General features: G+C 47.7%; 1 protein-coding gene across 2 annotated transcripts in view; it reads left to right on the forward strand.

Annotated features, from left to right (window-relative positions):
* Positions 1-18,714, forward strand: part of SPTBN2 (spectrin beta, non-erythrocytic 2) — a 94,276-nt gene that overhangs the window by 52,503 nt on the left and 23,059 nt on the right. For both annotated transcript variants that reach the window (XM_081174376.1, XM_081174377.1), the window contains 13 exons: positions 156-307; positions 5,188-5,361; positions 6,716-6,807; positions 7,091-7,171; positions 7,509-7,624; positions 8,673-8,785; positions 9,882-10,069; positions 12,417-12,534; positions 13,452-13,610; positions 14,415-14,717; positions 15,389-15,542; positions 15,879-16,749; positions 17,497-17,634. In XM_081174376.1, the coding sequence (XP_081030502.1) occupies positions 156-307; positions 5,188-5,361; positions 6,716-6,807; positions 7,091-7,171; positions 7,509-7,624; positions 8,673-8,785; positions 9,882-10,069; positions 12,417-12,534; positions 13,452-13,610; positions 14,415-14,717; positions 15,389-15,542; positions 15,879-16,749; positions 17,497-17,634 (2,659 nt within the window). The remainder of the gene's footprint in view (positions 1-155; positions 308-5,187; positions 5,362-6,715; positions 6,808-7,090; positions 7,172-7,508; positions 7,625-8,672; positions 8,786-9,881; positions 10,070-12,416; positions 12,535-13,451; positions 13,611-14,414; positions 14,718-15,388; positions 15,543-15,878; positions 16,750-17,496; positions 17,635-18,714) is intronic.

Below are 18,714 nucleotides of genomic sequence, written 5' to 3' on the forward strand. Positions count from 1 at the left end.
AGAAGTTATGAGCTTCCTTACTGGGAAGGGGTTTGTATTGTAGAGAAGGAAGACTCTGGAAGCAGCCTGTTGTGAGGAGCCCTGAGACAGCTGGTTCTCATGAAGGCTGCAGAGAAGTCTCTCCTACTCTGAGCATCACATGCTTTGTCTTGCAGATGAGCGAGAGGCCGTGCAGAAGAAAACCTTCACCAAATGGGTCAACTCTCACCTGGCTCGGGTCACGTGCCGGATCAGTGATTTGTACAGCGACTTGCGAGATGGGCGGATGTTGCTGCGCCTGCTGGAGGTGCTCTCAGGGGAGCAATTGGTGAGTGGGCAGAGCAGTTCCATCACAGGCCTGGGGCTGGGGGCCAGCTTCCTAGAACTGGAGCAACACAGTGCACCAAAACCTCAAATTTGCAGTAAGAAAAATTAAGTGTCAATGTATTCATTAAATATATATATATATATATTTGGCAGGGTTCTTTTTAAAGATGGTGCCTCTCAAGGGCTTATTAATATATTTTCAAAGAACAAAAATTAAGCAGTAGTGCAAAGTAGTAACATGCCAAATCCAATGCTTTACATCTGTTCCTCCCCTTCGTTTCCTAAACTTTCTATCCACTCATCTATTTGCTGGCTTCCTCCTAGGAAAGCTGATAGGCAATAAATTCAGTATTGGTTAAAAAATAGAATTAGGGTTGGTTTTTTATTTTATTTTAAGGAAAGGCTTCTTCATGAAACATTCATGAAATTTAATGACTTAACCAGGAGAATATCAACACTTTTGCAAGCACATTCTAAGTTAGAACAATAGGCTTGAAAATGTGTCATCTCCCCAGGGGATTGCCTGTCTTTCACTGACAGTGATTTTTTGTGTGAGTTGGCAGTAAGAATGCAAAGTGTTGATGCTCCTCATTCTCACAGCAGCCATTTTGCTGGTATTATCATGTTGTTTGGATGCCTGATTTTCATCTTCCAAAGCAACAACTCTATTCTGAACTTAAAAATGGAAAGTAATGCTTGGTGGTCAACAAAAGAGGTTTAAAGACTCCCTCAAGGCAAATCTGAAAAAAATGTAGTATAAACATTGACAATTGGGAAACACAGGCCTGCGAGTGCTCCAGTTGGAGAATAGCCTTTACCAAAGGTTCCATGGGCTTTGAAGATCCTCAAGATGAAAGGGAGAAATATGCTAAGAAGAAGGCACATTTGGCAAACTCACCAGGAGCAAATCCTGTCCGGAAACTTATGTCCCCACTGTGGAAGGATGGGAGGGGATGGAATAGGGTTTTTTTTAACAACTCTCAGCACCCTTAACAAACTAACTCCCAGAAGCCATGGCTGTTTAAAGTGGTATCACAGTGCTTTAAAGGTATAGTGCGAATGTGGCCTAACTAAAATGTTTATCTTGCAAGAAGGCTAGTGTGGTCTGTACTTTTCCTAAAATACACCTCACTTGCTACTGATGCTGTCTGACATCTTATGGGCACCCAGCCTAATGAAATTTTGATATAAATTAGTTATTTCTGCACCGATTCATCAACACAATATGAAAAATCATTGTCACCATTATTATTCCTACCAGTATGAGAACGTCTGTTTTTGAGTCTGTTTTCCCCATTATTTTTTTAATTGTGTAAAACTTGACATGGGGTCATCATTTTGTACTTAGAGGCTCCTCCTATTCTGAGGCCTCAACTGTAATTTTGTGTTTGTGTGTACAAATCTAGCTGAGAGAAGATTTATGCTTTAATAGAAATGAATATAGCAGCCTCCAGCTGTGCTGATATGCATCAAACAAACTGGATAAATAATTTTGCAGAATGCCTTGGCGTTTTCTCAAATACAGTTAATTATTGGAAAACCCAGTTCAGGTGTATTATACAGATTCATAGCCCCCAAAAACTTTCATTTCCTAAATGCCGAATCATGGAAATGCTTTGCTCAAGAAACCCATTACTGATGAGGACCTTAAACCATGTGTCTACAATGCACACACACACAAAGTGGTGAACTACAATGACATCACCCAGTGGTTGTGACTGTGCATGCCCACAGGTGTGGCAAATTATTTGTGCTGCACCGTCTCAGAGAAATGTATTATTTGGTTGAATTAATAGGGGATCCTTTGAAAGGCTTGCTGTATGGGAACAAATCTCGCCAGACTGTTGGGATAAAGCCTAGTGATGACTGGTTCCCATGTCTCTGCCACGTCTCCTTAAACCTCTCCAGGCTAGGCCAACCTCAGCCCCCACCCACCCCTGAATAGAGAGCCAAGCACCTGTTCCCAGAATTCCACGCTTTTCCTCCCTTGCAGCCAAAAGGAAAACAGCCCGTTCGCAGCCTAAGCAAGGCAGTTTTTCCGGTTTCCAAGCAGCCTGGCAGCTAGACTGTCTTTGCTTGGCAGCTTGGCAGGTGCTTCTGTTATGGCTGCTGAATTCCCTGGGCAGTATTAGCAGAGAGACACTGAAGCATGCTAGAAGATGCTGGAGATCTGAGGGATTATGGGAACTGAGCAGGTTTACCAAGGTTTTGAAGGGCCACAGCTCAGTGGTAGGGCACCTGCTTTCTAAGCAAATAGGCCCTGGTTCAGTTCCCTGAATCTTCAGGTATGGCTAGAAAGGACTTGGGGAGTCTGCTGCCAGCACTGGACCCTCCAAGGAGCTCACGGTGGTGTACATGGTTCTCTTCCTCCCCATTTTATCCTCACAACAACCCTGTGAGCTGGGTTAGGCTAAGAGACTGTGACTTGGTCTCTCCCAGGTCCTAGTCCGGCGCTCTAACCACTACACCACTCTGAAAGGATAGTGGTGGCACTGAGTAGCCTGAAAGTGAAATGCTTAGTTTGCTGCAGCGGGCGAGAGGACGGTGACCTAACGATACCTGAGAGGCTACAGGAGAGATGAGAAGGTGTTGGGACTCCCAATTCCCATCAGCCCCAGCTGTCAGCACTTTGGCCAGTGGTCAGGGAGTTGTAGTCCAGTAAGTAACCTCCGTAGGGCCCAGTGGGTTCCCCATCCCTTGGCACCAATTGTGTTTGGAAAGATTTGAACATCAGTAGAAGACCAATGAATGCATTTTAGTCCATGAAAGGCATAATCCTGATCTAATCAGAAAGAAATCAGCAGTGCATTGCATCCACAAATGACCCTTGGGGAAGGGAGAAATAGAAGGGGCGCGAGATGAAAAGCAAAGTTCTTAAATGGCATCAGTGGGTGACTTAAGAGCCTCCCTTTCATGTCCCAACCTCCGCTCCTCTTCCCATCCTCAAGGCCTGCGCTGTCATTTTCTTCCCTCAAACTCCACCCGCCCAAGCAACAGCCTGTTTAAGGGCAGGAGGTTTGCTTTGCAAAAGGAGAGGACATTCTTCTCATAGGTAGGGCACTTTCTCTGCCCCTCCTTCAGGGGTTTTGAACCTCAGCGACTCCTCGGGCAACTCTTGTCTGGGAATGTCGTGTAGGAAGGCAGCTCCGGTGCCAGTCCAACCGGCTCCCTGGCAGGTGCAACCCTGGTGTCTTCGCGCCAGGTATACTCAGAAGCAGGCGGCAGAGCATGCTGGGAGGGGTGGTGGTGGAAGCACCTGACTGGGTTGCAAGGAACAATTAGGACTTTCCAAGAGGAGGCGGCGGTGGTGGGTTGGTACATGCCAGCAGCATCCTGGCTAAGGGAGGTGCACCTTCTCTTGCACACACAGTCGCTAGCTAACTATTTTAAAGTATCCTTTTTGCCCCACCTTCCATTAAAGGATTGCAAAATATGTGCTAAAGCGTAAACTAGTATGAAAACAATCACATAGATAAAAGTGGCAGATCAAATAATAAGTGAGCTACTAAAAGCAGAATCATAGAATCATAGAGTTGGAAGAGACCACAAGGGCCATCGAGTCCAACCCAGCTGGTTGGTTTTTTCTTGTTTTTTAATAAAGCAGTAAGTTAAAAAAACAAACAAACTGGCATCTAAAACATCTCACATTTGGTGCCTAATGAATCATAGAACTGTAGAGCTGGAAGGGACCCTGTGGATCATCTAGTCCAGGGTCGGCAAGCTTTTTCAGCCGTTGGCCAATCCACCGTCCCTTAGATCATGTGGTGGGCCAGACTATATTTTGGGTGGGGGGGGGGAATGAACAAATTCCTATGCCCCACAAATAACCCAGAGATGCATTTTAAATAAAAGGACACATTCTACTCATGTAAAAACGTGCCGATTCCCAGATCGTCCGCGGGCCGGATTGAGAAGGCAATTGGGCCGCATCCAGCCCCCGGGCCTTAGGTTGCTTACCTCTGATCTAGTCCAACCCCCTGCAATGCAGGAATATAAAGCTGTCCTAAACAGGGATCGAACCTGCAACCTTGACACGAACTATCCCAGCTGGCATGAGCTAATGAACATGAAAGAAAGACAGGTCTCTGTGACTGACTGGGTGGCCTTGGCCTTATTTATTTTATCCGTTGCATTTATATTCCGCCTTGTGCTCCAGGGAGCTCATGGCAATGTGTGTGGTTCTCCTCATTTCATCCCCACACCAACCCTGAAAGTTAGTTGAGGATGAGAGGCAATGATTGTCACAAGGTCACCAAATGAGTTCGGGGCTGAGCATGGATTTGTTCCCTACTCTCCTAAACCATAGCCCAACACTCTAACCTCCGACACCACCACTGGCTGAGCACCTGCTCAGCATGCAAAAGCTCCTTGGCTTCATACCTGGCATCTCCAGGTAGTGCTGGGAAAGACCTTAGGAACATAGGAAGCTGCCTTATACTGAGTCTGACTGGTGATCTTTCTAGCGCAGCATTGTCCACACTGACTGGCAGCAGCTCTCCTGGGTTCTCTGGCAGCCCATCCTCACAGACCTACAATTGCCAGAGTGGTTTAACAATCAATCCCTCGTTCCAGGGAACTTAGGGAATTGTAGCTCCGTGCGGGGAATAGGGGCCTCCTGGCAACTCTCTGTACCTTTAACAAACTACAGCTACCAGAATCCTGTGGAGGAAGCCACAACTCTTTAAAGTGATGGTGTGCTGCTTTAAATGTTTGGTGTGAGTGTGGTCTTGTATCCTTGGGATTAGAAACGGTAGATGTGCTTGGTGGCAGAGGAAAAGCACTCTGCACCAGCTCATGGGTACTACACTCATCCCCTGGCAGAGTTACTGGCTAAAATTAAGGCCTATCTCCGTCTTTCTCCTCTCACCCTGCTTTTGTTAGCCGAAGCCGACTAAGGGCCGGATGCGCATACACTGCCTGGAGAATGTGGACAAGGCCCTCCAGTTCTTAAAGGAGCAGCGCGTCCACCTGGAGAACATGGGCTCACACGATATTGTTGACGGCAACCACCGATTGACCCTGGGCCTCATATGGACCATCATTCTCCGCTTCCAGGTACAACCTGAGCCATGCCTTTTCCCCTTTCCCTCCCCCTTAAGGAACTTGCCTTGATTTCCCCTTGACTGGCTCCCCGAAATGTCAGCCTCAAGAAGGACCCCTCTCTCCTGCTGTCCATTCCCTGCAACTAGAGTGATACATATACTGCATTTCCATGGAAGTGCAGAAAAAGAGCAGGTTGTTGTAGTAAAGAAGCAGAATTCCACTTCTTCAGCTCCTCCACCTTCCTCTCAAAAGGGGATGGGGAGCAGGTTTCTAGCCCTCATGGCTGCAAATACTATCTTAGAAGCATGCATGCAGAAAAACAGCTAAATAATAATTTCAGCAGTTGGCAGGCAGCAGAAGGGGCATCAGTCTTGTTCTCCCATTCTGTCCAGCAGCTAGCAAAAAAGCCAAATTCTGAAATAGGCCTGAAACTTATACAGGGGTTATGTTCTGGGGGTCTGTCCAAACTGGCTTGCTGAGTGGCAAGAGCCTCATAGGACCTTACAGAACACTGTAAGCAAGGCAGAGGGCTTTCCTTCCCGAAGCAGGAAAACCCATCACGGAAAGAATTTTTAAAGCCCTTTTGCCTTGCTTTCTGGGCTCTGGAGTCTCTTGTGAGATCTCGCACAGCAGCTTTTGACCGTTTTCCTTTGCTCTCCTGCTCCCTTCTTCTTGATTGATTGATTGATTGATTGATGAGGCGTGCAAAGATGCAATCTTGTAAGTGAATTGCACATAAGTTTCAGGCCTACTGTGCAAAGTAAGAGACGTGTACAGCATTCCTTAATTTGCATAAGTCACACAGGTTGCAGAATTACCTTTCGGTGCAGAATTTGTATTGGTTTGGCACAGGTTTTATTTTTTTTAAAAAAAAAATCACAGTTTGAATATATGTAACATGTATAAATGCAGCTCTGGTCATCCTCAGCTCTGATTAATCATAGGAAAAGCCCTGGTGGATCAGGCCAAAGGCCCTTTTAGTCCAATGTCTTGTTCTCATAGTAGCCAACCATAAGCCCAAATGGGAAGCCCACATACAAGCCCACTCTTCCCATTGGTGACTCCCAGCAAATGATATTTACAGTGGTAGCTCTGGTTACAAACTTAATTCATTCCGGAGGTCCGTTCTTAACCTGAGGTACCACTTTAGCTAATGGGGCCTCCCGCTGCGCCATCGGCGTGCGATTTCTGTTCTCATCCTGGGGTAAAGTTCTTAACCTGAGGTACTACTGCCGGGTTAGCGGAGTCTGTAACCCAAAGTGTTTGTAACCTGAGGTGTTTGTAACCCGAGATAGCACTGTATATGCATTCTCCCTCCAATAGTGAAAGGAGAACTGAGATATTGTTATTCTGTCTTCTTTTGTAGATCCAGGATATCAGTGTGGAGACAGAAGATAACAAGGAGAAGAAATCCGCCAAGGATGCCTTGCTGCTTTGGTGTCAGATGAAAACAGCTGGGTAAGGGAATAAGTGGGGGACTGTGAGCCCAGGGGTTTCCCCTTCCCTGTTTGGGCTTGAGGTTAGGAGCTGGCTGCCTCTGAGGCTAAATCCAGCTCAGCTAGATGTGACACAACCAAGGTTTAATATTACTACACTTGGATGTTTCAAGAAGCCCGAAGGGGAAATATGCATTTCAGTTGTAGTGACCTGTCTCAAACGTTCAAGGGAGGGCTGGGTTCAAGAACACGAAACAAAGCAAAATAAGTAAGCCTATTCCCTGCCCCCCGCTGTATGTTTACAGGTACCCAAATGTGAATGTCCACAACTTCACCACCAGCTGGAGGGATGGCCTGGCTTTCAACGCAATTGTCCACAAACACAGGTCAGTGAAGGTTGGTTGGGGCCTGTCATGGCTTCGTAGCAGCTTGCTCCATCTTCTTTGCTTCGGGGGAGGGTAAGGCTATCAGTGGCTACCAGCCACAATGGATATGTTCCAGCTCCGTTGTTGGAGGCAATACGCCTCTGAATACTAGTCCCTGGGAATCACAAGTGAGGAGAGTGCTGCTGCACTCAGGTCCTGCTTGTGGGCCACTGTGAGAACAGGGTCTTGCACTAGAGGGGCCACTGGCCTTGTCATGAAGTAGTGATTCTGCGAGCAAATATCGCTGATGTAGCAGGCTGTTCTTATGTTCTTATGCTTGCTTTGGTGTCCTCATCAGGCCAGACCTGATAGACATCGACACCCTGAAGAAATGCAACGCACACTACAACCTCCAGAATGCCTTCAACATTGCCGAAAAGGAACTGGGCCTCACCAAGCTTTTAGACCCTGAAGGTGAGCTCAGCAGGGAGGGCACCTGGATCTCTGTTCCTGTTTGTCTCTGTTGGCTTGGCCACATGTTTGTTTGTTTTAAAAAATCACACGAAAAAATCAAACCTCCTAAGTGGTTTTCAATAATAATAAAAAAAAGAATTTACCTTAAAGTTATCAGTAAAAGTGAAAATTAAAAGCAGATTTTAAAACAGTCAAAATGGAATTTAAACCAGCAGTTTAAATAGCTTACAACACATGTCAGCTTGTACATGTCAATGGGCAGGGAGTTCCAGAGTGTAGGAACTGCTACAGTCTAAAATTGGTTCTTTACTAGTGCAAAATGAACTTGTAGAAGTGCTAGTTTTGCAGAGGAAAGTGGATGAGTGGGTGCATACAAGGTAAACTGGTCTGAAGGGCTTTATATACTAACAGTTGCACCTTGAGCTTGGACCAGCAAAAAATCAGCAGTGAATACAGATTTCTGAGCTGGGGTGTTATATGCTGACTGGATATCATGCCTGTCCACACTAGCATTCTGCGCTAACTGCAGTTTTCAGGCAAAGCATAGAGGAAGCCCCACAGAGAGAACATTGCAGTAATCCAATATCGAAGTTATCAGTGGCTGCACTACAGTGGTGCCTCGCAAGACGAAATTAATTCGTTCTGCGAGTTTTTTCGTCTTGCGAATTTTTCGTCTTGTGAAGCACGGTTTTAACGGTATTAACGGTTTTAAGAAAAAGGAAACAAACTCGCAAGACGTTTTCGTCTTGCAAAGCAAGCCCATAGGGAAATTCGTCTTGCGAAGCAACTCAAAAAACAAAAAACTCTTTCGTTTTTCGAGTTTTTCGTCTTGCGATGTACCACAGTACTGCGATCAAGCTTTCCTGGTCCAGGAATTAGTCTCAGCTGCCATGCCAGCCAACCATTGTAAAAGGCACCTCTAGCCTCCGAGGCTCCCTGGGCCTCCAGTGACACTGAACAAAGTAAAATGATGGTGGTGGCCATCTGGAAAAATAGCTGTTCTTTGTCCTGTTTCTCTTGCTCCTCTTTATTCTTCACTTCTCCTTAGATGTGAACGTGGATCAGCCTGATGAGAAGTCCATCATCACCTATGTGGCCACTTACTATCACTACTTCTCCAAGATGAAAGCCTTAGCTGTGGAAGGGAAACGGATTGGGAAGGTACCGTGAACAGGGCTATGGTGGGAGCTGGGGAGCGCTGGGAGCCGAAATGAACTTGGATTCCAGTGCCACCGAGATTGCAGGAAGAAGGGCAGGCATTTGAGGAGATGGGTGATATATTTTGCTGGGACAACCTGTGTGCCTGGGACAACCTCAGTTGGTTAGGGCGTGGTGTTGATAACCCCAAGGTTGCAGGTTCGACACCTATACGGTACAGCTTCATATTCCTGCATTGCAGGGGGTTGAACTAGATGGTCCTCAGGTTCCCTTCCAACGCTAAAATTCTATTATTCTTAAATGCAGAAAAAGCTTTCAGTCTTCACCAAACCCGTTCTCAGGGTGGGGTGAGTGGGTGGGAAACAATGCAGAATATTAAAAGGATATTTTAGGTGCTTTTAAAAGCACAACTCCAGATCTTACACCAGGAATGTCTATTCTGTGTCCCTCCAGATGTTGTTGGACCTGCAGCCAATGGTCAGGGATGGTGGAAGTGTAGTCTAGCAATATCTAGAGGGACATACAGTCCCACATCTCTGGTCTCCTTCCCTACCCTGCCATGTGGTTTGCTCTGTCTCAAAACTCAGCTGTGCCATCTATCCAGGGCAGGACTGGACCACAGCTGAGCTATAAAGAGCCGAGTTATAGCAAGATTAGATTGTTTTATCCATTTTAGGACTGTTTGGAGCAGCTGGTCTGCAAGAGAGCCTGGTTTAGATCAGATTGGATTATGTAATCTCACTTTTCTGGCCTGAAGACTCCCAAAGTAGATTATAAAATTTAAAAAGAATGAAACAAATTGGAAAGCCAAACAGCACCAGGTCTGGGCATGCTCAAACATTCACCCTTGCCCATATTCTCCCTCAAGAAAGGCTGGGCAAGAGAAGGCAGCATTAGTCACTGTTTCCTAAAGGTGCTTGTAGCACCCAGAGGTAACGTAACCAAAAACCGCTGGCACTTCAGATTGGGCCAGGATGCAAATTAGGCAGCCGTTGCAGGTGAGGCAAGTGTAGACCAACATGCTTCGAGGAAGGGGTGCGGGTCTTTTGGCCATCAGCCCCTTCCCAGGGTGTCTGAGTGATGCAGGTTCCCGCAACAGGTCCTGGACCATGCCATCGAGGCTGACAAGCTGATAGAGAAGTACGAGACGCTGGCCTCTGACCTTCTGCAATGGATTGAGCAGACCATCTTGACACTGAATGACCGGAAGCTGGCCAACTGTCTGAGCGGAGTGCAGAATCAGCTTCAGGCCTTCAACACCTACCGCACTGTGGAGAAACCCCCCAAGTAAGTTCTGGCCTTTGTGGACCTGGCGGTGAGCGAGGAGGAAGATATTCAGTGGGGTCATGGTAAATCATAGGTAGGGAGCCTCAGGCACAGAGGGACAGATGTGGTCCTCCAGGCTCTCAGAACTCTTCCCAGGTCACACCCCAGTAGGGGGAAGATATAAAAAAATAAAAAAAATTGTCCAGTAGCGCCTTAGAGACCAACTAAGTTTGTTCTTGGTATAAGCTTATTAGCTTGGTATAAGTGTGCATGCACACAACAGCTTATACCAAGAACAAACTTAGTTGGTCTCTAAGGTGCTACTGGACAATTTTTTTATATATTTTGACTGTGTTAGACCAACACGTTTACCTACCCAAATCTAGAACCCCAGTAGGGGGAGTTGTTGGATGCTGAAGAGGCAATGGGATTTAGTGAGCAAGGAGAGCCTGTGACAAGGTGTAGTTCAGACTCAGAGGCTGAAGTAGAGGAGGGGCATGAAACAAGGGGCTGCAGAAGAATCCCAGGAGTCTGTCTCTCTGACTGCAACAATCTCCCCTCCCCCCCCCCATCTCCAAGGACATGCAGGATGATGCATACAGCAGAACAGAGATTACAGGTTCCCAGATGCAGTTTGAGACTGCTTGGGAAACATCCAGCAGAGGAGGATTCTTAGAGGGGGTTGAAGGCAGGGGCTGTCAGTCCTGGCAACTGCTGTATAGGGGCAAGATTTGCTGGGTAGTGTTGCTGAGTTGAATGCTGTTTCTTTGGATAAAGAGTTAACTTCTCTGACAAATTGCTTCTTGCTTGCTGACCTGCATCCTTCTCAAGAGCATTTTGCCTGGATATGTGCTTGAGTTGGGGTAATATTACTCGCTTGTCTTAATGGAGGAAGGAGGAGTGTGTGTGTGTAGAAACCTGTGACTTGTCTGTGGCATTGCAAACTCTACAAAGGCAGGAGTCGCACCTGCTGCTCCACCCATGGCCCCACCTTCCACTGGCATGTGGGCCCTGGAAGCCTGCCAAGGAGGGAAGGTGGCCCTTGGGCCTCAAAAGGCTCCTGTGGCTAATGATTGAAGTGCAAGAGCTCATCATGGCAGCCATGCTAGCCACACCCACAAGAAGAGCCCAAAGTGCAGGCAGACACACACACACAAGCTTCCATCCCGCAAGAGCTGCAATTTACAGCACAGTGCCCAATTTGTTAGGATTAGCTGGCAGTCATAGAACAGAATAAGTAAAAACTTTCAAAAAAGCGTTACCGCCTTTTCAACTGCTAGCCTGAAATAGCAACCCCATCAAAGGAGGGGGGATACAATATCCTGCCTCTGCTTGATTATATTTCCTCATTCTCTACCTTTATCTCTGCCAGGGGTGGGGGACCAGTGGGCCACATCAGAAGCCAGCCAATCCTTTGCATTTCACAGGAGATAACTGATCTCACCCCAAAGCTGCGGGCCTTACATTTGGTGCCAAATTTAAATTAAATGCAAAGGAACAGGGCACACTCTTAAACCATGAACTCCCAGTTGCTCCTGGGCAATCCCAGCTTTACCTGTCTTATATCAAGTGCCCTATGGCATCAGGTGAGTGACAAGTGGTGTGTGGCTGGCCAAGAATGGCCTCATGGGCCAGATGGGGTGAACTGGTGGGCTTAAATTGGACCATGGGTTGGAGGTTCCCTGTTGCTGCTCTGTGCTGTCACAAACAATCTTGAAAGACCCATGCACTTGCCTGAAGAAGAAAGTTCCATCAATTACTGTGGTGCTCCAGCAGATGGTGGCATCACTCCAGCTCTAAATAAAGTCCCAGAGCTGCTTGCCCTGCATAGCCCCTCCACCACAGTGCTGGGAAAGCATGCGCTATTGTTGTGGGTGCTGGAAGAATGTGTGTCCATCTTCTGTAGGGATGTCAGGAGGCAGTGATTTCCATCCCGTGTTCACCGCAATCAGTGCTGTCACTGTTCTGTTGCATTTCGGCTTCTGTTAAAACCTACACTGTTCATCTCACTATTTGCTAAGGCCGAAGCTAGCATAATTGATTGCGTGATTAATTTTGAGGGAAGGGAAACGTCAAAAACAATGCAGAAAATAATGTAATGTAACATTTGCAGACTAAGAAAACAATCATAGCAAATGCCATTTGTGTGTGATTTCCATATAAGTTGTTGAAATTTCTGCTCCAGTTTCCAGTGGAATTCTCTGACTTACAAAGTCTCCTGAAAGTTCCTGCATGCTCGTTAACAGTGAGTGAGAAAGGGGCCTCATGCAAAGTAGTTTTGAAATGTGCATTCTTGCTCCTAAACCTGGCTTGCTGTTCTCCTTTCTCCCTCTGCCCACCTCCTCTGCATGCATTATCCTACTCCCAGGTTCACAGAGAAAGGGAATCTTGAAGTTCTGCTTTTCACCATCCAGAGCAAGATGAGAGCCAATAACCAAAAGGTTTACACGCCACGAGAGGGGAGGCTCATCTCTGACATCAACAAGGTGAGTGCCATGGACTGGCTGGACGAAGAGGTGGGAGGCTCCAGCCAGGGAACCCCCAAGGGAAACCCTAGAGGAGGAAGGCTCAGAGCCAAGGGATTGGTGGTGGAACACTGGGGGTCAGAGAGCCACTGATACTATTGAACTTGATGGCCCAACTGGGCTGTTAGGGTACAAGGCAACTTTCTGGGTCCCTGTGCTGACTGGTCGGGGGTTGGGCCTGGAGCATTCTGCATGCATAGCATGTGCTCTAAGTTGTGCTCCCACCACTGGAACTTAGGACACTGCCTTAGACTGAGTCCGGCAACTTGTTCATATTGCCAGGATTATTGACACTGGGCTCCACCGCTGAACTTCCTTTGCAGAACTGTGGGGTGGGAGGGTGGTGTTACTTAGAACCTGTCCTTTTGCCCAAGGAAGCACACTTGAGAGTATATTTTGTTGGTGTTCCTGGGTAGCGGAGGCCTAGTGCTTACCAATCTGCAGGTGTTAAATATGTGTGCTGTATTTGGTTCATCTGTGTCTGAATCTACTAGAACCACCTTGATTTTAAAGAAATGCAGGCTGGAAGCACATTATACGATGAAGCAAACAAATAGTTATGCCCAGGTTCAGCTGATATTTGTCGATTCCAAATAGAAGCCGTCAGCTAACAAAGATTAATGATTAATAGGCAAGTCCATTCATTTGGGCAATTTCCTGGAATCTGGATTTAATTTTAATCAAGGATCAGCTCATGAACTCATTTCCAGTTGAGCACTGCAATAATAATTAGAATAATAATGCGGAGCATTGCCTCTGAGCATGTGCAGAATGCATTGAAAATTCTGCAGCCAAAGCTTCAAAGGAATTTATTTGAAAGAAATTAAAACACTTGTTTTGGAAATGTTTGTCTCCATGATTTCCTTCCTCCTCCACAGGGCTGGGAGCGGCTGGAGAAAGCAGAGCATGAGAGAGAGCTGGCGCTGCGCAATGAGCTGATTCGGCAGGAGAAGCTGGAGCAGCTGGCAGCACGCTTTGACCGCAAGGCAGCCATGCGCGAGACCTGGCTGAGTGAGAACCAGCGCCTCGTCTCCCAGGTCAGTGAAAGGAGGAGGAGCATTTAGGTTGTGTCTAGGGGCAGATCCACACCATACATTTAAAGCACAACCAATGCACATTTAAAGCATATGACGTCCCCCAAAGAATCTTGGGAACTGCATTCAGCTTCATTGGGACCTTTGAAGGTGACTTGGAAACTACAGTTAATCCGGAATATGGCTGCCAGACTGGTGACTGGGAGTGGTTTCCCAGACCCAGCTAAAGGATCTTACATTGGCTCCCAGTAGATTCCGAGCACAATTCAAAGTGTTGGTGTTGATCTTTAAAGCCCTTTGGTTCTGCATACCTGAAGGAGTGTCTCCACCCCCATTGTTCAGCCTGGCCTCCAAGGGCCTTCTGGCAGTTCCCTCACTGTGAGAAGTGAAGCTACAGGGAACCAGGCAGAGGTCCTTCTTGGTAGTTGCACCTGTCCTGTAGAATGCCCTCCCATCAGATGTTAAGGAGAGAAACAACTATCTTCTGACTTTTGGAAGACATCTGAAGGCAGCCCTGTATAGGGAAGTTTAAAATGTCTGATGTTTTAGTGTGATATTATTTTATATTATATTATATTATAATTTTTACTACTAATAATAATAATTAGAGGAAAAACTTACTCTATTCACTTTCTCCATGCCATGCATTGAGGAGAATCGCTCCATTCCTTTGATCATTTTGGTGGCACTTTTCTGAACCTGGAGTATCTTTCTCTCTGTCTGGTCTGGGAGAGCGGGAGGGACAGACAACTTTACCCCAGCATCCTGAAGAATGAGATTCTTTCTCTCCTGCTCTGCAACCTGCAGGATAACTTTGGCTTGGACATTTCGGCGGTAGAGGCCGCAGTGCGGAAACATGAAGCCATTGAGACGGACATCGTGGCATATAGTGAGCGTGTGGCAGCCGTGAATGCGGTGGCAGCTGAGCTGGAGGCGGAGGGGTACCATGACATCAAGCGGGTGTTGGCGCGCAAGAACAACGTGGCGAGGCTCTGGGACTACTTGCGCGAGCTGGTGGCTGCCCGCCGGGAGCGCCTGATGCTCCATTTCGAGCTGCAGAAGATGTTCCAGGACTTGGCCTACCTCATGGATTGGCTGGAAGAGATGAAGGTAGCTGGCGAGGCTGTGGTGTGCAAGAGGGGTGATGCTTGAGAGCGCATTTCCTGCATTGGAGGGGTGTATGTGTTGGACTATGCCACCTTTGAGGTCATGTCCAGTGCTATGGATTGCATCAGAATAGGGGAAGAGGCCATAGCTTCATGGGAGACCACCTGCCCTGTACACAGAGGATCCCAGCTTCAACCCCCAGCATCTCCAGGTAGGGCTAGGAGAGAAGCCTGCCTGAAACCCTGGGGAGTTGCTGCCAGTCAGTGCATATAACATATAGCTAGATGGACCAATGGGTCTGATTTGGTGTGAAGCAGCTTCCAGGGTTCCTATCACCACCAGATGCAGAAACTTCTGAAGCCAACAGGAGTGTTGCCTTTGGGCCCTGTCCAGGGCAGCGTAGTAAATTGTCCTGGAGTCAATGACTGCTGAGGTCCTTTCCAATTCTGATATTATGAATTCGCAGATTATTATTTATTTCTATTGGCCGAGAAAGAGAAGTGAGGGAGCTTCATGTTTAGAGACTCACCTGCCCTGGAAGACCCTAGTGGGGAGAGGGAAGGGCAGCTTTGCCTAGGAACCCCCTTCGTCTTTTCTATTGTATCCCCGAGCAGGGTGGTTGAGATGAGGCCAGGCGTCAGGTCTCCCTCATCCTGTGCTGCCTTTCCTCACAGGGCCGCCTTCAGTCTCAGGACTTCGGGAAACATCTGCATGGCGTGGAGGACCTGCTGCAGATCCACTCTCTGGTGGAGGCCGACATCTCCGTCCAGGCCGAACGGGTGAAAGCCATCAGTGCCGCTGCCCAGCGCTTTGCCACCCCTGGGGAAGGTGAGAGCCTCAGGAGCTTGAAAAGGAAGTATGGAGGGAGGGAGGGGAACAGGGTGGGAGTGCCCTTGGCTCCCCATTTCAAAACCTTATCTCCCAACTTTCCCCTCTTTCCTATCTGTCTTGCTGTTTCACAGCAGTTGTAGGATTCTCTGTGCAACATGGGATTTGCTAAAATGATCAGTGTGACTCCACTGCAAATTATCATTCCTTTATTGTGGGTAAAGTGGTAGGTGTAGGGAGCAGGTTGAAGCCCAAGTAGGGAGTGTCAATCTCTGCTGCTGATTTTGCGAAAGTTGACAGGAATGCGGCTCCTCACTTCGGTTTTCCTGCCTGCAGCTTACAAGCCCTGTGACCCCCACCTTGTCCAAGAGCGTGTGGCAACACTGGACCGCTGCTATCGGGAGCTGGTGGCGTTGGCAGCGCAAAGGCGTGCCAAACTGGAAGAGTCGCGCCGCCTTTGGAAGTTCTTCTGGGACATGGGCGAGGAGGAGGCCTGGATCCGGGAGCAGAGCCAGATCCTGTCGTCGGGCGACTTTGGCAAGGACCTGACGAGTGTGCTGCGCCTGACCAGCAAGCATAACGCCTTCCGCGATGAGATGAGCGGCCGTGCTGGCCCGCTGCAACAGAGCATAGCTGAAGGCCGCCAGCTGGTTGCCGAGGGCCATTTTGGGGCTGCCGAGGTGGCCGAACGGATCCGGGAAATCGAGGAGCAGTGGGATCAGCTGGAGGCGCTGTCCCGAGAGCGGGAGCAGCGCCTTCTCCAGGCCTCCAATCTCTACCAGTTCCAGGCAGACGCCAACGACATGGAGGCCTGGTTGCTGGATGCGCTGCGCTTGGTGTCCAGCTCTGAGGTGGGCCATGATGAGTACTCCACCCAGAGCCTGGTGAAGAAGCACAAGGATGTGGAGGAGGAGATCCACAACCACCGCCCTGCCCTCGACGCCCTCCACGAGCAGGCCCGGAGCCTGCCCCCTGCCTTTGCCCATGCCCCTGAGGTGGATGGGCGGCTCCCTGCACTGGAGCAGCGCTACGAGGAACTGGTTGCGCTCGCCGAGCATCGCAAGCAAGCCCTGCAGGACGCTCTCAACCTTTACAAGATGTTCAGCGAGGCAGATGCGTGTGGGCTCTGGATTGGGGAGAGGGAGTACTGGATCGAAACGATGGATGTCCCTGAGAAGTTGGAAGACCTTGAAGTGGTTCAGCAAAGGTGAGTAGGTTCAACCAGCAGCCACCTTGTTCCTCCTTCTAGCCCAGGAGTGGAGGGTCGGTGGGTGGGTTCTTCAAAGTAAATACTTCATATTGTTTGCAGTTAAATACTTCATATTGTTTGCAGTTAAACTCTGTCAGGCCTAGGGAACATCCAGTCCGTGGGTTTAAGTAGAGCCAGCACGAGTCCTTGTTTGGCCCATGAGGCCCATTCTCCAAATCACAGCCACCTGTCTGACACCTGACATCATACATGACATCACAGTACTATATGACATCATAGCATTACGTATTGTGTCATATGTGACTCCATTCATTTTAAGCACTGTTACACCATTTTAGCAGACACTGAGAATCCTGAGGACCGTAGTTTGTTAAGGGTGCTGACCTCACAGAGTTCCCAGCATCCTTAACTGACTACAGTTCCCAGGATTCCCCCATGATGGTTAAAATGATTAAAGTAGTGCTTTAAACATATTGTGTGGTCGTGAGAGAGTGGAGACTCATGTTCAGAGCCCTACTTCTCCCTGAATCTTATTGGGTGACCTTGCGCCAGGTTGCTCTTGTCTCTCGGGCTAACCTACCTCAAAGGGTTGATGTGAGGATAAAATGGGTGTGGTCACCATGTACTCTGCCTTGACCTTCCTTGGATGGAGCTGGGGGGGGGAGAAGATGAAATGTAAATGCATTTAATTAATAAATTAATCCAATCTCTCGCCCACTTCTCGTTCGGTCCTTGTTGTCTCAGGTTTGAGACTCTGGAACCAGAGATGAATAACCTGGCCTCCCGCATTGCAGCAGTGAATGAGATTGCGAGCCGGCTTCTGGGAACTGACCACAGGAACAAGGACAGCATCCAGGCCACTCAGGAACAGCTCAATGCCAGGTGGGGATCTAGAAGAGTGTGTGTGTGTGTGTGTGTGTGTGTGTGTGTGTGAACAGGGAGATGGTGCAATGGTTTGAGTCATTGACAAGCCTGACCCAAGAAATCTGAAAGATCACCTCCTTCCCTACAGACCTTCTCAGGTGTTAAGATTGGCACAGAGGGCCTTCTGAAGTGTGGTTTGTGTATGTGACGGCCCCCAAACTAGAATTCTTTTCCTGCAGAGCTGTATCTGGCACCTTCATTGTATAGTTCTTGTCATATGCTCCTTACCTGAGATTTCATAGGGACGTGGGTTGCACTGTGGTCTAAACCACTGAGCCTCCTGCGCTTGCTGATTGGAAGGTTGGCAGTTCAAATCCACCTGACGAGGTGAGATCCTGTTGCTCTGTCCCAGCTTCTGCCAACCTAGCAGTTGGAAGGCACGCCAGTGCAAGTAGTTAAATAGGTACCAGTGTGGCAGGAAGGTAAATGACATTTCCTTGCGCTCTGGCTTCTGTCATGGTGTTCTGTTGTGCCAGAAGCGGTTTAGTCATGATGACCACATGACCCGGAAAGCTGTGGACAAATGCTGGCTCCCTCAGCTCCCTTATCTCCCTCAGAGATAAGCGCCCCACCCCATAGTCGCCTTTGACTAGACCTTTTTACCCCCCCTTTTTTTTAACCTGAGATATGTTTTTAGGACCACCTTATTCTTTCATTTGTAAAAAGTTGTGACCTGCCTATTGAAAGGTGGGTATGAGATCTAAAGAACAACAACATTGTTTTGTAGAAAGTAGCTGACATTCGATTATTTCATTTTATTTTTGAAAACAATACGTAATCGTCAATATATCAATAATTTTAAGTATTAGATGCATAAAGTTCCTATTGGGAATATAAATTAACAATTTATCATGCATGAGAAAATATAATAATAATAATAATAATAATAATAATAATAATAATAATAATAATAGAAAGAAAGAAAGAAATAATATAAGAAAGAAATAACAGTGACTATGAAATATACCTAATGACATGTGGTTTTGCATTATCTTGTACTTTTTGGTGGGTTGGGTGGACACCTGAACAATGTGGTTG

This window comes from Podarcis bocagei, assembly GCF_964188305.1.
Source record: "Podarcis bocagei genome assembly, chromosome: 16".
In the NCBI taxonomy this organism is placed as follows: domain Eukaryota; kingdom Metazoa; phylum Chordata; class Lepidosauria; order Squamata; family Lacertidae; genus Podarcis; species Podarcis bocagei.